This window comes from Lampetra planeri, chromosome 75 (genome assembly GCF_965212315.1).
Source record: "Lampetra planeri chromosome 75, kcLamPlan1.2.h2, whole genome shotgun sequence".
In the NCBI taxonomy this organism is placed as follows: Eukaryota; Metazoa; Chordata; class Hyperoartia; order Petromyzontiformes; family Petromyzontidae; genus Lampetra; species Lampetra planeri.
The window spans coordinates 36,588-58,182 of record NC_136180.1 but is presented as its reverse complement, the minus strand read 5'-3'; the positions used below and the strand labels follow the sequence as shown (position 1 = coordinate 58,182).

Genomic DNA, 21,595 nt, shown 5'->3' with positions numbered 1-21,595 from the left:
CGTCGACCATCGACGGCAGCAGGCGCAAGGAGCACGGTCGGGCCGGGACGGGTCAAGCCGTTTCGACCGTCCATCATCTCCACCGGGGCTCCCGCGGTGTTTCAACTGCGGCGTCCGGGGGCACGTCGCCTCGGGGTGCCGCTCTCCTCGACAGCGCAGGACGACGCCTCGACGGGACGCCGGCCCTCCTCCTCCCAAGCTCCAGCAACATGATCCGGCGAGTCGCGGCACCACACATGTTTGGCCAAAGCACCCACCTGTCGCACACTCTCGCACCACAACGAACGGGGGGCCGATGTTGCGCTGCGACGGGCCAACGCGGATCACTGCAGGGACTCAAATCGAGCCCAAGCAGTGGTCCGTGTTAGCCCATCGCGTGGTGGCCGCGTCGTCAGGGTCGTCGGCCGTGGTCGGACACATTGACGGGGTAGAGGTACGCATCCTGGTCGATACGGGGGCATCGGCGACAATCATTTCGGAGTTAATTTACAATATTCTGCCTGTACAAAGCCGGCCTTTACTGCCGGTTAACGTCCCATTCTATGCCGCTAACGGGGGCTCTCTCGGCATCATGGGACAGATTCGAGCGCAAATTTGTATCGGGGACATCAAATTGTCGGGGCCGATTTTTGTTTCCTCCTTGCTGGCGGTTCCGTGCCTGCTGGGGACGGACTTCTTAGGCAAAATGCCGATTCGTATTTTGATCGACCAAGGATGCATTGAGCTTCCGTCGGGGCGACGCATGGCGTTCCTGCCTTCCCCTGCTGCGGCTCGGACGGCGTTCGCGACGGTACCGGCGTTCGTCGTTAGAACAGTTCGTGTGCCGCCGGGAGCTCAAATGCTAGTGCCTCTGAAACTTCGTAGGCCCTTCGCTAAGGGCGTAGGGGATCAGGGTGTTTTGCTGGGACCGTCTAGGGCCGGGGTTAATGGACCTCATTTAATTCCGGCCCAGACCGTCGTAAGAGGGGACGGGGACCCTTTCATCGCGGTCCTCAATGTAGGGTCGCAGACAGTGGTGGTTCCTCAAGGGACGGTGCTCGCTCACGCGACGCCGGTGCCCTGCGAGGAACCTGTCGCGAACCACGTTGACACTGCTTCCCGGATGCACCCACATTCGGACAGCGATGAAGGGTGGCTCGACGCGCTTTGCGCGGGATCGACGGACCTGTCTAATTCAGAGCGCCAACAGCTTAGAACGCTACTGAGGGAATTTTCCGACGTTTTCAGTCGGAATAAATACGATTTGGGTTGCACTCACCTGCTGCGTCACCATATTGACACGGGTGACAGTGCGCCAATTCGCCAAAATCCGTTTCGGTTAAGTCCCGCCGAAAAGGACCATGTCAAATCGGCTGTTGATGACATGTTAGCCGCCGACATCATTTCTCCCTCCACCAGCCCTTGGGGAGCGCCGATCGTCCTGGTTAAAAAGCAGGACGGCTCGTTGCGGTTTTGCGTGGATTTTCGGCGCCTTAATAAAATTTCGGTTGCCGACGCATACCCGCTCCCATGGATGGACGAATCGCTGGACGCCTTGGCGGGAGCGCGATTCTTCTCCACACTAGATTTACTTTCGGGATTCTGGCAGCTTCCTCTGGACGATGATTCGAAGCCTAAAACTGCTTTCCGTACACCGCACGGCCTGTTCCAATTCAACCGGTTGCCGATGGGCTTACACTCAGCGCCGGCAACTTTCCAGCGATTGATGGAATTGGTTTTGGCTGGATTGCAATGGGAGTCGTGCCTGATTTATTTGGATTACGTTATTGTCTTTGGTAAAACTTTTGACGAACATCTCCAGAGGTTGCGGGCGGTTTTCCTAAAGATGCGGGCTGCTAATTTGAAATTTAAGCCCCAAAAATGCCATTTGTTACGCGAGTCGGTGGGTTATTTGGGGCACATCGTAGGGCGCTCGGGTATTGCTACCGATCCCGCCAAAACGCAGTGTGTCAGCTCCTGGCCGACTCCCACCTCGGTGGGAGAGGTCAGGAGTTTTATTGGCTTCGCATCATATTACCGACGCTTCGTCGCTAATTTTGCAACGATTGCCAAACCCCTACACGCTTTAACATCTAAAGGGGTTCGGTTCCACTGGGGTCGGGATGAGGAAGCTGCTTTCTGCTCCCTTCGGGACGCCCTGGTAAAAGCTCCTCCCTTGATTTACCCAGAATTTTCGAGACCGTTTTTGCACGATACCGACGCGAGCAACACGGGTATTGGAGGCGTGCTTTCCCAGGTGGTTGACGGCGTGGAACGGGTGGTTGCGTACGGCAGTCGGGTGTTGTCTCCAGCGGAGCAAAGATATTGTGTCACCCGTAGGGAACTGTTGGCAATTGTCTATTTCATCCAACAGTATCGCCCATATCTGTACGGTCGGCATTTCACCGTCCGCACAGATCATGCGGCACTGCAGTACGCCCTGAAGGTTCAACAGCCATCGGGACAATTGTCCCGATGGTTGGAGGTCCTCCAGTATTTCGATTTCGAAACCACCTACCGTAAGGGCGTTCGCCACACCAACGCGGACGCTCTGTCGCGCATGCCAACCGCCTCCGAATGCGCATGCCTCCTGGGGTCGGGGCGTTGCAGGCCAGCAGGGGACATGCCGGTTCCGGTCCTGGCGGCCGCCGCCGATGATGAAACGTTGGTCCCCATTGATATCGCGGAACAGGGGAGAGATTCCCTGCTTGGATTGCCCGTTGATGAATGGGGGCGCCTCCAGTTGGAGGATGCCTCCCTCCTCGCGTTGCGTCGTCGCGCCGGGGAGAAGGGGCGTGTGACGGGTGATGCCGATGCATTGGAAATGCATGCGGGGTTGCTTATGCATTGGGACGGGAAATCCCATCGTCACCGGCTGGTGGTCCCTGCTGGGTTACGGGGTAAGGTGGTGTGGGCTGCTCATGAGCGCCTCCTCCACCTGGGTACCCAAAAGACCCTCGCATTGCTCCAGCTTGATTTCTTTTGGCCGGGCATGACACGGGATGTCACTGATCTGTTGGCAGCATGCCCTCGGTGTGCGCAGGGGAAACCACCAGCACGGGAATAAAACCCGCCCTTGCAGTCCATCACAGTCTCCAGGGTGAACGAACTTGTCGCGCTGGATATCCTGGGCCCATTTCCCGCCACCCCTAGGGGCAATAGATATTTGTTAACAGGGGTTGAGTACTTTACGCGCTGGCCTATGGCCTGGCCCCTGGCCAATCAGTCGGCAGCAGCCATCGTGGACGCCTTTGTCCAAGGCTACGTCATGGACAAAGGTGCTCCGGAGCGGCTGCTGACCGACCAGGGTAAAAAATTTTCCGGGAAACTCCTCAAACATGTCTGTGATCTCCTAGGAACGAAAAAAATTCGTACCTCTCCCTATCACCCGCAAACTGACGGGATGGTCGAGCGTCTGCATCGCACCATCACGTCTATGTTGTCGCAACAAGTTTCGGACTCACAGACCGATTGGGATTTGCAAATTCAAGGGGTCCTGGCAGCATACAGATTGGCCCCCCATGCTGCGACGGGATTTTCACCCTTCTTTCTCATGTATGGCCGCGAACCTGACCCACCGGTTCGGGCACAGCTGCAGATCCCCGCGCCGCTGGGTAAGACAAAATTGGACGAACACGTTAAATTTAACCTTGAAAAACTGACTGAGGCGCGGGATGCTGCCATGCTAAATTCTGACAGGCGTCAAAAGGCGAATGAGCGCCTCAGACTGACTCGCGCGCGCGTGCTGCAGTGGAAGCCAGGGGACAGGGCATGGCTGCACTGTCCCCAGGTACCACTCGCGACCTCCTCGAAGCTGGTGCGGCCGTGGCGGGGCCCCGTCGAGGTGGTCGAGGTTTTGCGGCCTCAGTGTGTCCGTATCAAATGGGGGAAGCGCCGGTGGTTCGTTCACCCCTCTAGGCTGAAACCCTTCGTTGCGGTGCGAGGCCCCACTCCACACGTGCAAGGCCAAACATGTGGGGGGTCGACCGACTCGGGGGGTCCGTCTCGGCTGCTCTCGCCTGACGTGTTGCCGGCTGTTCCGTCCCCAGGTGCACCGGGAATGACGGGCTCGCGCCTAAAAACCCACACGGGGGATGCCGAGGGTCTCGCGACATCAATCGCGGACTCACCTCGAAAGGGACAGCTGCCACCGGGGTGTCCGCCATCCGGGGTTGCCCCGTGTGACGGGCCTGCGGCAAGGACGCGCGCTAAAACGCGCAAACTCTTGTGATACACAAAAAGAAGAAAATTTTTTTTTTTCTATTTTTTTCCACGTGTTATGGTTACGGGGCGCGGCGTTGATGGGGGTGCTCCTGTCACATTGTTGTGTTGTATGTATGCGGTGTGTGTGTGTTGTGTGTGCGCGGTGTGTGTGTTGTGGGTGCGTTGTGTGTATGTCGTGGGTGTGCTGTGTGTGCTGGGGGAGTTCCTGGCTAGTTGTATATACGTGCTTTTACGGATTTCGTATTTATGCGGGGGGGGGGGGGGGTGCGTCGGACATTCCCTTCGGGGGTGTGGTTATTGTTGTTGTTCAATTTGCGTTCTGTTGAAAAAAAATGAGGCACACACGGGGTCGAGGGGTAAATGTTCCTTTATTGGAATTGTTGCAGCCGGGACGGCTGCGAGCTGTAATGGGGGGGGTGATGTAGGGCTGTTGCGGGAGGGCTGTATGTGCATAGGATCCAACGGGGAACAAACACAGTGGGCGGAGCTCCGGGAGTACACGGGGCGGTGCCCGCAACGACGTCCGCATCGGGCAGCCTGGGGGGTTGTGATCCTGATGGGGGTATAAAGGGGGATGACAGAGAGAGCTCGTGGCTCAGTCTGGGAACGAAGGAGGAAGAGAGAAGATCCTCTAGCTAGAGCCCTGGACTCCCCTGAGACGCCGCCCTTGTAAGGGCTGCGCAGGACCGAGCCAGAGGCGTGGTCCCGTGAACCAGGGTCAGTACCCTGGGACTCCGGAGACCGTAGCCCGACTCACCAGTGTCGGGCCAGATAGCCTCCCCTAGCCCGTTAGTGGAGGACTTGGGGGTAGGTCAGGATTAGCTAGGGTGTATCCCCAGTTATCCGGGTGAGGGGGCCGATACCCCCTCTGGTGCTGTCCTGTAATAATAACTTGTAATAAATATACGTGTGCCTCAACCTGGGTGTCCAGCGTCTTCACCGGTACTTCACTGTGTTAGACTATCTACATTGTCTAGACCAACGAGATGGTCTACTCCATCTAGACCATCTACACTGTCTTAGACCGACTAGACCGTCTACACTAACCAGACCGTCTAGACCAGGGGTCCTCAAACTATGGCCCGCGGGCCACATGCGGCCCGCCAAGGACATTTATGCAGCCCATGGTCACTAATTGGGCTGCGCTGGTGAGCACTAATTGGGCTGCGGTGGTGGGCACTGATTGGGGTGCGGTGGTGGGAACTGATTGGGGTGCGGTGGCGAGCACTGGCCCCCTGTTTAAAAAGTTTGAGGACCCCTGGTCTAGACCATCTAGACCATCCAGAACATCTCGACTCTCTAGACCATCTACACTGTCTAGACCATCTGCACCGTCTAGAACAACGGGACGGTCTACACCATCTAGACTGTCTTCACTGTCTTAGACCGACTAGACCGTCTCGACCAAGTAGACCGTCTAGACCAACTAGATGGTCGAGACCATCTAGACCGACTAAATCGGGGAGAGGCAGGAGAGGAATAAGAGGAAGGAGAGGATTAGAGGCAGGATAAGGCAGAGTAGCTGCTGCCGCACCGTAGCCGACCGTGCCAATGAGAGGATTCTGAATTCTCTCACTTTTTAGCCAGCCACGCTGAGCGCGCATTCTGCCCTCTCAACACTCACCCCCCCCCCCCCCCACCCTCTTGCTACCCTCCTACTTCTCCTCCTCCTCTTTCTCCTCGTTGCTTATACTCGCTTCTAAGACGTCCACCGCAACCTTGGTGATGGCTGCCCCGGCTGTCCCCACGGCAGCCATAGCTGCAGGACCCAGCCCAGCCGCTCCTACAGGGGGTAGGGAGAGGGGAGCGGCAGGGGGAGAGATAGGGGGGCAGGGTGGGAGAGAGACGGGGGGGGGGGGAAGGGTGGAAGTTGGAGGGGGAGGATGAGTGGAGGAAGAGAGAAGAGAGGAGCGGGTAGAAGGGAGAGAAGGAGGGAAGCGGTGGTTAACATCTCGCCACTGCGGCAATCCAGAGGTTACCTGGGGGACCTGTGTCTGTGTCTCTGAGTGTGTACATTAGCCAGAACTTGTCTCTACAACATGACTAGAGGCTACCCGGTAGATCTTTGCCTCTGTGTCTACTCTAGTCACGGCTACCGACAGCCCTTGCCCCCTTACAGCCCTGCTAGAGGCTACCTGGGGGTACCTTTGTCTCTGTGTCTACTCTATTCGCTATTACTAACAGCATTTTCCCCTATTGCCCTGCTAGAGGCTACTTTGGGGACATTTGTATGCGTCTCTGAGTGTATGAGTAGCCCAGCAAAACAACTCCCTACCTCCTCTGTACCGGACGGTAATGCTGTAGTGAGCAACGCCAAAGGGTGATTGTAGCCATCACAGCAGCCAATGGGAACTCTGGACGGGTGCGAGGGGCTGTTAACCCATCCACCTTCAATTCAAGCACCAGGCTTGTGTCAGAGGGGATTGTTGTCTATGACGTACCGTGGCCAAACCCCATTTGGTGGAGCCAGGAGACTGATCCCGGCACCCTCAGGGTTCCTCAAGTAACGATAAAAACAGCCACTGCGGGTGGCCACGTAGAATGTTGAATGCTCACTCCGAAGGAGAGGCTGCTACTCCTCTGTCAGGAGCTGGACAGGCACTGCCTGGATCTGTACGGCATTCAGGAAGTCCAGTGTACTGGCTCTGGCTCCTGTCACCTTGAGGGGTGGTAGTCTTATACTCAGGGCAGGAGACTGCCAAACAGTTTAAAGGGGTGTGGGAGCGTGGCAGTGAGGTGTGGGAAGCTGTAATCCCCAGGCGACTGTGGGCTCGCCTTCCCAACAAGAAGAGGTGAGGAATGGTGGTGGTAATTGCTTATACCCCCACCGAAGATGAATATCAGTGTAGGGATGCAGGCATGGCTGATGATTCAGATGCCTTCTATGGCATCCTGTCACAGGTGCTATCTAATGTGGCAACTTGGGCTACTTTAATGCCCGAGTGGCACCTGGTCTGGAGTGATTGGAAGGCATGGGCCAGATCAGGTCAATAACAACGGTAGGAGGCTGCTAGACTTGTGTACAGTCCATGGGCTAGTAATTACCAACACGCTCCTCTGGCATCGGCGAATCCTCGTAACATCATGGATGCATGCCGGATGCCAGCAAGAACATCTACTGGACTATATAATGAAGGAACAGTGGATGCGGGCCCATATCCTTGACTCCAGGACCTACCGTGGAGCTGATCTCCCCACTGACCTTCAGGTCTGTAAGATGCGCCTGCCATTCTTCCACTCCGGTGGTGGGTGTACATCTCGGACCCCATCCAAACCCACAGTGACCTGGTCTCAGCTAGCTGACAAACGTTAGAAGCGAGAACTTCATCATTGCTTGCGGCTGGGGTTTGCATTGTCCCCCCTTCCTCCTGATGCTGAAGGGAAATAGGTCAGGTTTAGAACTGTGGTTCATGCAGCTGAAATGGATGCTTAGGGTACATGGTCCAGACTTCCCTAGAGATCCTGGCTGATGGAGGAGGTGTTCTGTCTGGCTGAGAAAAAGCAAAAGGCCCACGCCCACCGTCTACAGCACCCCACGCTACTACAACAGCACTTTCCGCTACAGCCCTGCTAGAGGCTATTCAAGAGTGTCTTTGTCTTTGTGTCTCCTCTACTCACTACTAACGCACAGCCCTTGTCACCCTGACAACAGCCCTGGCCAGAGGCCCTCCTAGCCGAGGCCCTGCCTCCTTACCGGCGGCCTGCAGCCCGGCCACGATCCCTCCGGCCGCCACCCCACCTCCGTTGGCGGCCGCGGCTAAGGCCATGGCCTTGGCCGCGATCCCTCCAGCGACGATCCCTCCAGCGCCGAAGCCCGCGGCTCCTATTACCACTGGGGCCAGAAAAACTGCGCCCACTGGCTCACAACAACAACAAGCATGGCAACAACAACAATAACAACAGTGAGGAGGGAGGAAGCTCGCCCACAACAACAACGATAGTAACAACACCGTCACACAAACGATCACGCGGATGCATGGCGTCGCAGCAGCGTCACCATCACACAGCCTCACACACAGCAACACACACAGCAACATACACTACCTCACACAGCATCACATACAGCATCGCACAATATCACACAGCATCCCACAGCATCACACACAGCATCCCACAGCATCCCACAGAATCACACAGCATCACACACAGCACACAGCAACACACAGCATCACACACAGCATCGCCATCATACACATCATCACACACGGCATCACACAGCATCATACACAGCACACAGCAACAACCGCCATGCACCACTAAGTGGCGGTGACTTCACAATGGCGCCTGTGCAATCCAATTTGCACGTTAAGGCCACGTGAAGTGTAGAACGCCCGCTGGCAGGAGGTAATGGGACAGACTCAACAGGTCCCATGGGTCGACTGACTGAGACGACTGGCTGATGCGCCACCTGTGCACCCTACAGTACTAAGAAACACTGCACGCAGCATCACAAACCTTGACCATGACACAGCAGGGTCACAACACCAGCGATCACGTGGAGGCGTGGCGATGTTATCGCTTACCTCCTCCGGCTGCCATGGCGCCAATCTTCCACCAGTTGGTCGACTCCTCCTCTATGTGGGGGTTACACAGTGCGATTAGTTCCACGAACTCACATATACACACTGCACTCTACACTAAAATATACTACAATATACACTACTATATACTACTACACACTATACACTACTATATACTACTACACACTACTACACTATACACTACTATATACTACTGCACAATACTACACTATACACTACGATTTACTACTACACACTACTACACTATACACTACTATATACTACTACACACAACTACACTGTACACTACTATATACTACTACACACTACTACACTATACACTACTATATACTACTACACACTACTACACTATACACTACTATATACTACTACACACGACTACACTATACACTACTATATACTACTACACACGACTACACTGTACACTACTATATACTACTACACACTACTACACTATACACTACTATATACTACTACACACTACTACACTATACACCACTATATACTACTACACACTACTACACTATACACTACGATTTACTACTAAAAACTACTACACTATACACTACTATATACTACTACACACTACTACGCTATACACTACAATATACTACTGCACACTACTACAATATACACCACTATATACTACTACACACTACTACACTATACACTACTATATATTACTACACACTACTACACTCTACACTACTATATACTACTACACACTACTACACTGTACACTACTATATACTACTACACACTACTACAATATACACTACTATATAATACTACACACTACTACACTCTACACTACTATATACTACTACACACTACTACGCTATACACTACTATATACTACTACACACTACTACACTATACACTACTATATACTACTACACACTACTACACTATACACCACTATATACTACTACACACTACTACACTGTACACTACTATTTACTACTACACACTACTACACTATACACTACTATATACTACTAAACACTACTACAATATACACTACTATATACTACTACACACTACACTATACACTACTATATACTACTACACACTACTACACTGTACACTACTATATACTACTACACACTACTACACTGTACACTACTATATACAACTACACACTACTACACTATACACTACGATTTACTACTACACACTACTACACTATACACTACTATATACTACTACACACGACTACACTGTACACTACTATATACTACTACACACTACTACACTGTACACTACTATATACAACTACACACTACTACACTATACACTACTATATACTACTACACACGACTACACTATACACTACTATATACTACTACACACTACTACACTATAAATTACTATTTACTACTACACACCAAGACACTATACACTACTATATACTACTACACACTACTATACTATACACTACGATTTACTACTAAAAACTACTACACTATACACTACTATATACTACTACACACTACTACGCTATACACTACAATATACTACTACACACTACTACAATATACACCACTATATACTACTACACACTACTACACTATACACTACTATAAACTACTACACACTACTACACTCTACACTACTTTATACTACTACACACTACTACACTGTACACCACTATATACTACTACACACTACTACACTATACACTACTATATACTACTACACACTACTACACTGTACACTACTATTTACTACTACACACTACTACACTATACACTACTATTTACTACTAAACACTACTACAATATACACTACTATATACTACTACACACTACACTATACACTACTATATACTACTACACACTACTACACTATACACTACTATATACTACTACACACTACTACACTCTACACTACTATATAAAACTACACACTACTACACTGTACACTACTATTTACTACAACACACTACACTACACACTACTATATACTACTACACACTACTATACTGTACGCTACTATATACTACTACACACTACTATACTGTACACTACTATATACTACTACACACTACTACACTATACTCTACTATATACTACTACTACACTATACACTACTATATACTACTACACACTACTACACTATACATTACTATATACTACTACACACTACTACACTGTACACTACTATATACTACAACTACACTGTACACTACCATATGCTACTACACACTACTACACTATACACTACTATTTATTACAACACACTACACTATACACTACTATGCACAAAGCGGTTAAATATACATACTCACACATATATACACTACACTGATATACACACTGCACTATACATGTGTAATGTAGTAACTCGGCGGGAGACGACTTCACGGGTAGCACACTCTTTTATTGAATCAACTATATTTACACGGGTGACCAACACCCACTTAGCTACACAGGTGACCAACACCCACTTAGCTACACGGGTGACCAACACCCACTTAGCTACTCGGGTGACCAACACCCACTGGGTTACTCGGGTGACTAACACCCACTTAACTACTCGGGCGACCAACGCCCACTTAGCTACTCGGGTGACCAACACCCACTGGGTTACTCGGGTGACCAACACCCACTCAGTTACTCGGGTGGCTAACACCAGCCTAACCCTACACAGTTCTCCGGGCTACACCGACACGGGCTCTTACGCCCCGTAGCCTCTCGGAACACACCCAGCCGGGGTGTCCGTCTCGACCCTGGGTCCCACAGTCCCGACCCACATGGGCGTCGGACCACGGGTCCCACAGTCTCGCCTTCGAGCCACACAGGGCCCCGGTCCCGATAAGGACGGCGGGACTAGGGGTCTCGGGCCCTACTCCTTCCACTCCGTCTTCAATCTTCAACTGGTTAAAACAACCACGAGTGCTCTCGCGCGTCACTCTTTATACCCCTCCTGCGGACGTCGCTGAGAGCACCTATCCCATTCGACCAATCACCGGGCGCTGGCTACGATCTTCTTTTCCCCACCTCGTGTCAGCGCGCCTCAACACCCACGCCGCGCCGCCCGTCATCCCTCACTCCCGGCGCGCGCGTCCACACCACGCCCACATCGCGTGCCCAACCCCGCACCCCGTGCCGCCCCGTGATCCATCACTGTCGGCGCACGTCAACACCACCACTACACATGGACTCCTCTGCTTACGGACGAGTTAGGTTCCAGAGGTCTGTGTTTGTAAGTCCAAACTTTAATTATGTCGATTCCAATCGCCTTGTATGGCGTGTACAGTAAACACGGGGAATGGCTTCAAGAGATTTTCAGGTTCTGAAGATGTAGATACCACTGGTTCTTAATGTTCTGCAAATGTAGATACCACTGAATTTTCAGATTCTGCAGATGTAGATGCCACAGATTCTTCATGATCTGCAGATGTAGATGCCACTGGTTCTTGATGTTCTGCAGATGTAGATGCCACTGGTTCTTCAGGTTCCGCACATGTAGATGCAACTGGTTCTTCAGGTTATGCAGATGTAGATACCACTGGTTATTCATGTTCTGAAGATGAGGATGCCACTGATTCTGCATGTTCTGCAGATGTAGATACCACTGGTCTTCAGGTTCTGCAGATGTTGATGCCACGGGTTCTTCATATTCTGCAGATGAAGATGCCACTGAATCTTCAGATTCTGCAGATGTAGATGCAACTATTTCTTAAGGTTATGTAGATGTAGATGCCACTGGTTCTTGATGTTCTGCAGATGTAGATGCCACTGGTCTTCAGGTTCTGCAGATGAAGATGCCACTGGTTCTTCATGTTCTACAGATGTAGATGCCACTGGTTCTTTATGTTCTGCAGATGAAGATGCCACTGGTTCTTCATGTTCTACATATGTAGATGCCACTGGTTCTTCACGTTCTACAGATGTAGATGCCATTGGTTATTAATGTTCTGCAGATGTAGATGCCACTGGTTCTTCATGTTCTGCAGATGTATATGCCACTGGTTCGTCATGTTCTGCAGATGAAGATGCCACTGGTTCTTCATGTTCTGCAAATGTAGATGCCACTGGTTCTTCATGTTCTGCAGATGTAGATGCCACTGGTCTTCAGGTTCTGCAGATGTAGATGCCACTGGTTCGTCATGTTCTGCAGATGAAGATGCCACTGGTTCTTCATGTTCTGCAGATTAAGATGCCACTGGTTCTTCATGTTCTACAGATGTAGATGCCACTGGTTCTTCACGTTCTACAGATGTAGATGCCACTGGTTCTTTATGTTCTGCAGATAAAAATGCCACTGGTTATTAATGTTCTACAGATGTAGATGCCACTGGTTCTTCATGTTCTGCAGATGTAGATGCCACTGGTTATTCATGTTCTGCAGATGTAGATGCCACTGGTACTTCATGTTCTGCAGATGTATATGCCACTGGTTCGTCATGTTCTGCAGATGAAGATGCCACTGGTTCTTTATGTTCTGCAAATGTAGATGCCACTGGTTCTTCATGTTCTGCAGATGAAGATGCCACTGGTTCTTCATGTTCTACAGATGTAGATGCCCCTGGTTATTCATGTTCTGCAGATGAAGATGCCACTGGTTCTTCAGGTTCTGCAGATGTACGACTCTCGCTTAAAAATAGCAACTGTAGAGGAGTCCTTATACTACTGTTGCGTCGTAGAACCACGCGGAGACGTAACTTCTTGTAGGGGATTCCGCCATTTATTAACACTCGTTAAACACTCAGGCTCACGCCAGGGGTAGGTGTTCTCTATACTCGGTCCTTCCCATGGACCCCAAGCTCTACTCGTTCTAACTTAGGCTATCCTTTGGGCTCTCTCACTCGGGCCGGGACGGGGGTTCAGCCAACACCATCCGGTCACGAGCAAGAGAGACCTCCTGCATCCGATCCACACTCCGGGCACCCACAATAACCACGACTTCGTCACGGGGTGCCCCTTAAGTAACCCTTGGGAGGCTCCTCCCCTTCACTCGGACCCGCCCCTTTCAGCAGCCATGACATGACGTCATCACACTACTACTCTACACAACTATACACTACTACACATTACTATACCATACTATATACTACACTACTATACATTACACTACAATTTACTATTATATACTATTATACTGCACTTTTATATACACGACACTATATACTTCACTACTATACCTGCAGATGTAGATGCCGCGGGTTGTTTGGGTTTTGTATTTGAAGATGCCACTGATTTTTCATGTTCTGCAGATGTACGGACATAGTGACAGGTTTGTACGTATCTGTTTGTGCTCGTAAGTAGAAGGGTACTTATACTGCTTTATACTACTACACACTACTATACCATACACTATACTATACTATACACTACACTACTATACACAACGCTATACACTATACGTGACACTATACAATGCACTACTATATACACTACACTACTATATACTATTACACTGCACTTTTATATACACGACACTATATACTGCACTACTATACACTACTACACACTACATTACTAAACACGACACTATACACTACACTAATATACACTACTACACACTACACTACTATACACTACTACACACTACACTACTATACACGACACTATACACATTGCATTACTGTATACGGCACGATACACTACACTACTATACATAATGCTATACACTACAATACACTACATAATAGAATACATTACTATACAATACACTAATATACACTTAACTACTATACACTACACACGACACTATGCACTACTACACACTACACTACTATACACTCCACTATACACTCCACTATACACTACCACACACTACACTACTGTACATATCACTACACTGCACTATAAACTACTATACATTACACTACTATACACTCTACTATACACTACACTCCAACACACTCCACTATACATTACACTATACACTACTGCACACTACACTAATATACACTCCACTATACACTAAACTATACACTAATACACACTACACGTTTTCCACTCCACTATACACTACAACACACTACACTACTATACACTCCACTGTACACTACTACACTACTATACACTCCACAATACACTACTCTATACACTCCACTGTACACTACTACACTACTATACACTCCACTATACACTACTACACTACGTGACTTTTCATACACGACTATACACAACACTGTAAATTGTACCAGTTAAAAGGGTAAAAACCTACTATCATATTTTGCCACTGGTAAAAGAGATCTCATAGTGTAAATGCTTACCCCGAGCTCTCAATACTCTGATATTGCACTGTGTTTGAGTTGTACGCCTTCTGGTGTCATCTGGCCCTACACCAATGGGGACTAGGCTCTAAAGAAAGCCGTCTCGGGGGTGGGCCAATCAACTTCAAGGACAGTGCATATTATCATCCTTAACAGAGTTGCTTCTTTTTGTTTGCTTTTTTGACTACTTGTGTTGTGGTCATTGCAAACATGATGCCTTGAATAAAGGTGTCAGTTTTGTACCAGTTAAAAGGGTAAAAACCTACTATCATATTTTGCCACTGGTAAAAGAGATCTCATAGTGTAAATGCTTACCCCGAGCTCTCAATACTCTGATATTGCACTGTGTTTGAGTTGTACGCCTTCTGGTGTCATCTGGCCCTACACCAATGGGGACTAGGCTCTAAAGAAAGCCGTCTCGGGTGTGGGCCAATCAACTTCAAGGACAGTGCATATTATCATCCTTATCAGAGTTGCTTCTTTTTGTTTGCTTTTTTGACTACTTGTGTTGTGGTCATTGCAAACATGATGCCTTGAATAAAGGTGTCAGTTTTGTACCAGTTAAAAGGGTAAAAACCTACTATCATATTTTGCCACTGGTAAAAGAGATCTCATAGTGTAAATGCTTACCCCGAGCTCTTAATACTCTGATATTGCACTGTGTTTGAGTTGTACGCCTTCTGGTGTCATCTGGCCCTACACCAATGGGGACTAGGCTCTAAAGAAAGCCGTCTAGGGTGTGGGCCAATCAACTTCAAGGACAGTGCATATTATCATCCTTATCAGAGTTGCTTCTTTTTGTTTGCTTTTTTGACTACTTGTGTTGTGGTCATTGCAAACATGATGCCTTGAATAAAGGTGTCAGTTTTGTACCAGTTAAAAGGGTAAAAACCTACTATCATACAGCGTACATACAAGTTTGAACATCTGAACAACTCCTGCATTTAACAAAACGTAGCTACACTCACACACGTGTACACACACATGTACACGCACAAACACGTGTACACACGCACACACGTGTACACCCACACACATGTACACAAACATGTACACACACACGTTCACACACACATGTACACACATACACGTGTACACACACGCACACACCTGAACACACACGCGTGCTGTAGTCACCTTTAGCTATTGCGGGCGTGATCGAGACGCTCAAGATGGCGGCGATGAAGAGGACGGCTATCCTTTGTGACGTCATAGCAGACACGGTGCTTGTGGTGAACCAATGAGAACGACGGCAGCTGCAACCTGCACGGAACCACACAAGGAAAAATATTCCCCCTTGCAGCCTCTTAACCGATTGGAGGGGCTACAGTGAGGGAAAAAAGTATTTGATCCCCTGCTGATTTTGTACGTTTGCCCACTGACAAAGAAATGATCAGTCTATAATTTTAGTGGTAGGTTTATTTGAACAGTGAGAGACAGAATAACAACAACAAAATCCAGAAAAACACATGTCAAAAATGTTATAAATTGATTTGCATTTTAATGAGGGAAATAAGTATTTGACCCCCTCTCAATCATATATACCCACTGAGACCCATACTCATGAAGACCCATAGAGATCCAGATACTCGTTTGGAACCACACACCCACAGACACCGATAGACTGAAACTAATCAATGTTTATGTTACTCGGAAAAGAAACTATGACTCCAAATATACAGCAGCAGCAGGCATCGTCAGGGTCGGGATCGAAACCACGAACTCCCGTTGACAAGGCGAGTTAGTTAACATCTCCTGCCACCGTTGCGTTAGGGTTGGGATCGAACCCACGACCTCCTGCGCACCAGGCGAGGTAGTTAACATCTCCTAGCTATCGTGGCGTTAAGGTCGGGATCAAACCCACGACCTCCTGCGTACCAGGCAAGGTAGTTAACATCTCCCTAGCCACTGTGGGGTTAGGGGCTATATCCCTCGACCCCCTCTCTCTCTCGCACACACCCCCCTCTCTCAGAGTCTCACCTCTCTCTCTTCACGATCTCCGCTCTCTCTCTCGCAGGGCTGCTTTTGTACCCAGGCAGGGACCGCCTCTGCCGCCGCGTCACGGATTTCCCCGTCCGCTCCGTGACGGCGTTCATCAGAAATCCACTCCCTGCGGCGGCATGCAGCTCATACAGCTGTAGCTGCAGAATCGTGACGCTGCTGAGACATTCTCAGCTCGCGGTGACTCAGCCGCATTCTGACATTCAGCTGCAAGCAATCCGGTCTCAGCTGGGTCGTGTGTACACCTGTGTGTGTGTTTACCTGTGTGTGTGTAGCAGTGTATGTGTAACCTGTGTGTGTACCTGTGTGTGTGTGGCTGTGTGTGTGTACCTGTGTGTGTGTGTACCTGTGTGTGTACCTGTGTGTACCTGTGTTTGTGTAGCTGTGTGTGTGTACCTGTGTATGTGTACCTGTGTGTGTACCTGTGTGTGTGAACCTGTGTGTGTGTGGCTGTATGTGTGTGTGTCAAAGAGCGATAGTGTAGCGGTTAGCGCGCTGCGCTATGAACCCGGCGACACGGGTTCGATTCCCGCTCACGGCCAACACCAGTGACGATTATCTGAACCGGTCCCGGGTCCCCCCTAGGTCGACTCAGCCTCAAATGAGTACCTGTTACGGTGTGTAAACATCGCCACTAGGGAGACAAAGGCGTTCGGGCGTGGAGCTGGCAAACCACCCCCTCGTGTACCGTTCCGGCCTTCATAGGTGCTCGCTAGCAGCACTTGCCCCAACAGTCTGTTCAGGCTATATGGGGGAATCTATCTGTGTGTGTGTGTGCCGGTGGCCCTGGGGTGACAGTCGTCTATGACGTCTCCTGGCCAAACCTTGCACAAACACACACCCCTTTTGCCCTGATGACGATCGCTTGTATTGCGATCGTAGTTTTTTGGTGTTTTATTTGAACCTATCTACGTAACTTTAGTGAAACACCCAAATAATACATTGCACAACATCGTGGTGGCGTCACCGCCACTTAGTAGTGGCGAATGGCGGTGGTTGTTGTTGTGTGTTCGCCTGTGTGCACCTATTAGTGTACCTGTGTGTGTGTAACTGTATGTGTACCTGTGTGGAAACATTTAGGCTGGCATGCCTACGATCCATCCTGGGTTTAACCAGGCTGGATTGTGTGAGGAGCTCACAAATCCTTGAAAGATCTGGGCAAAGTCCCATCGGTGAGCTCCTCCGGCAGGCAAGGCTGCGTTGGCTGGGTCATGTAGCCCGCATGCCCAGCCACCGCATGCCTAAACAGCTTTTGCTCGGCCGGATCGAGGGGGCTAAACGGGCGCGGCACGGGCTAGAGAAGAGATGGAGTGATGTGGTACAGGAGGACGTGGAGCTGAGTGGACTTGCCGATGACTGGTACCAGCGGTGTCAAGATCGGCCTCAGTGGAGGAGGCTCGTGAAGGACGCTACTGGGCAGTTGGAGGCAGTCGCCCTACAACAACAACGGAGGGCGGAGGAGCGACGCTCACAACAACGAGCGGAGCGCCGGGTGGCTAAAGCACAGCAAGTTGGTACAGTAGGGGGCAAAGGTGGTGCATCAGCCAGTCATCTCGGTCAGTCGACCAGTGGCACCTGCTGGGTCTGCCCCGTGACCTCCTGCCAGCGGGCGTTCGACACTTCACGTGGCCTCAAGGTGCACTTGGCCTGGCACAAGCGTCGTGGTGACATCACCGCCACTTAGTGGCGAATGGCGGTTGTTGTTGTTGTTGTACACGTGGGTGTGTACACGTGTGTGTGTTCTTGTTTGTGTACCTGTCTGTGTGTGTGTACCTGTGTGTGTGTAACTGTCTGTGTGTGTGTGTAACTGTCTGTGTGTGTGTACCTGTGTGTGTGTGGCTGTGTGTGTGTGTGTGCCAAAGGCTTCGGGGTGACAGGCGTCTATGACGTCTCCTGGCCAACCCCCATTTAGCGGAGCCAGGAGAGTGAATCGTTACCCTCGGGACTCCTCCAGAAACAAACCTTGCACAAACACACACCCCTTTTGCCCTGATGACGACCGCTTGTTATGCGATCGTAGATTTTTGGAATTTTCTTTAAACCTATCTACGTCACTTTAGCGAAACACCCGAAGAATACATTGCACAACGTCGTGGTGGCGTCACCGCCACTTAGTGGTGGCGAATGGCGGTGGTTGTTGTTGTGTGTTCGCCTGTGTGTGTACCTATTTGTGTACCTGTGTATGTGTACCTGTGTGTGTCCCTAGTGTAGCGATGAGCGCGCTGCGCTATGAAACCGGTGACACGGGTTCGATTCCCGCTCACGGCCAACACCAGTGATGAGTATCTGAACCGGTCCCGGGCCTCCCCTAGGTCGACTCAGCCTCAAATGAGTACCTGGTGCGGTGTGTAAACATTGCCACTAGGGAGACAAAGGCGGTCGGGCGTGGTGCTGGCCACTCACCCACTTGTATACCGTTCTGGCCTTCATAGGTGCTCGCTAACAGCACTTGCCCCTACAGTCTGTTAAAGCTATAAGGGGGATCTTTATCTTTGCCCCTGGGAGTGTACCTGAGTGTTCATGTGTGTCCCTGTGTGTGTGTACCTTTGTGTGTACTAGTCTGTATGTGTACCTGTTTGTGTACCTGTATGTGTGCGTCTGTTTTTCGCTGTGTTTTTCCCTGTGTGTTTGGGAGCGGTAGTGTAGCGGTTAGCGCTACGCTGCACTATGAACCTGGCGACCCAGGATCGATTCCCGCTCACGGCCAACACCCAGTAACGATTAGCTGAATCGGTCCTGAACCTCCACTAAGTCGACTCAGCCTCAAATGAGTACCTGGTGCGGTGTGTAAACATCGCCACTGGGGAGACAAAGGCGGTAGGGCGTGGTGCTGGCCACCCACCCCTTCGTGCGTCGTTCCGGCCTTCATAGGTGCTCGCTAACAGCACTTTGATCTTTGTCTTTGTGTGTGTACCTGGGTGGTCACGTGCCACCCACATAGTTTCTTCAGATCACAAAGTCACGTCGGTAAAAAATTCAAATAAAATAAATAAAAATAGAAGTAAAAAAGTAAATCAAATCACGACGTTTCGATTGCAACACACGATGATTGCTTGTGTTGCAATCGAAACGTCGTAATTTAATTTATTTTTATTTATTCTTTAATTGTGTTTTTTATTTTTTACCTACGTGACTTTACCGAAAGAACCAAAGAGTATGTGGATGGTTGTCTTCATGTCTACTTGCTACTGACAGCACTTGCCCCTACAGCCCTGCTAGAGGCTACCTGGGAATTTGTCTTCATGTCTACTTGCTACTGACAGCACTTGCCACTACAGCCCTGCTAGAGGCTACCTGGGGATTTTGTCTTTATGTCTACTTGCTACTGACAGCACTTGCCCCTACAGCCCTGCTAGAGGCTACCTGGCAATTTGTCTTCATGTCTACTTGCTACTGACAGCACTTTCCCCGACAGCCCTGCTAGAGGCTACCTGGCAATTTGTCTTTATGTCCACTTGCTACTGACAGCACTTGCCCCTACAGCCCTGCTAGAGGCTACCTGGGTGGATCTTTGCCTCTGCGTTTGCAGTGCCAGGTCGTGACGTCGTGGCTGATACATTCTAAGCTATTGGTGACTCAGTTGCATTCTGATATTCAGCAACCACCGCCATTCGCCACTACTAAGTGGCGGTGACGCCAGCACGACACTTGTGCAATGTAGTCTTTGGGTGTTTCGCTAAAGTGACGTAGATAGGTTCAAATAAAATACCAAAAAACTACGATAGCAATACAAGCGGTCGTCATCAGGGTATAGAGGGGTGTGTGTTTGTGCAAGGTTTGTTTCTGGAGGAGCCGCGAGGGTAAAGATTCAGTCTCCTGGCTCCGCTAAATGAGGTTTGGCCACGAGACGTCATTGACGCCTGTCACCCCGGGGCCACCGGCACACACACACAGCCACACACACACACAGGTTCACACACACAGGTACACACACAGACAGTTACACACACAGGTACACACACAGGTACACACACAGGTACACATACACAGGTACACACACGTACACACACAGGTAGAAACACACACAGGTACACACACACAGCCAGTTACACACACAGATGTACACACACAGGTTCACACACACAGGTACACACACAGACAGTTACACACACAGGTGCACACACAGGTACACACCCATACAGGAACACATACACAGGTGTACACACACACAAAGATAAAGATCCCCCGTATAGCCTTAACAGACTTTAGGGGCAAGTGCTGTTAGCGTGCACCTATGAAGGCCGGAACGGCACACGAGGGGGTGGGTGGGCAGCACCACGCCCTACCGCCTTTGTCTCCCCAGTGGCGATGTTTACACACCGCAGCAGGTACTCATTTGAGGCTGAGTCGACCTAGTAGAGGTCCAGGACCGGTTCATTTAATCATCACTAGGTGTTTGCCGTGAGGGGGAATCGAACTTGGGTCACCGGGTTCATTGTGCAGCGTCGCGATAACCGCTACACTACCGCTCCCCAACAATTAGAAAAACACACAGAGGTACACACACAGGTATACACACAGAGGTACATACACAGAGGTACACACAGAGACAGGTACACAACAACCGCCATTCGCCACTAAGTGGCGGTGACGTCACCACGACGCTTGTGCACACAGAGGT

At 50.1% G+C, this 21,595-nt stretch overlaps 1 protein-coding gene across 1 annotated transcript; it reads right to left on the bottom strand.

Moving 5' to 3' along the window:
- Positions 1-5,831: 5,831 nt before the first annotated feature.
- Positions 5,832-16,884, bottom strand: LOC144737892 (uncharacterized). Its single transcript, XM_078620778.1, has 5 exons — positions 16,523-16,884; positions 16,111-16,236; positions 8,727-8,777; positions 7,898-8,059; positions 5,832-5,986 (listed from the first exon to the last, which is right to left on the bottom strand). Exons 1-5 carry the CDS (start codon positions 16,536-16,538, stop codon positions 5,859-5,861), a joined length of 483 nt encoding a protein of 160 aa, XP_078476904.1. The 5' UTR covers positions 16,539-16,884; the 3' UTR covers positions 5,832-5,858.
- Between the last annotated feature and the right edge of the window lie 4,711 nt (positions 16,885-21,595).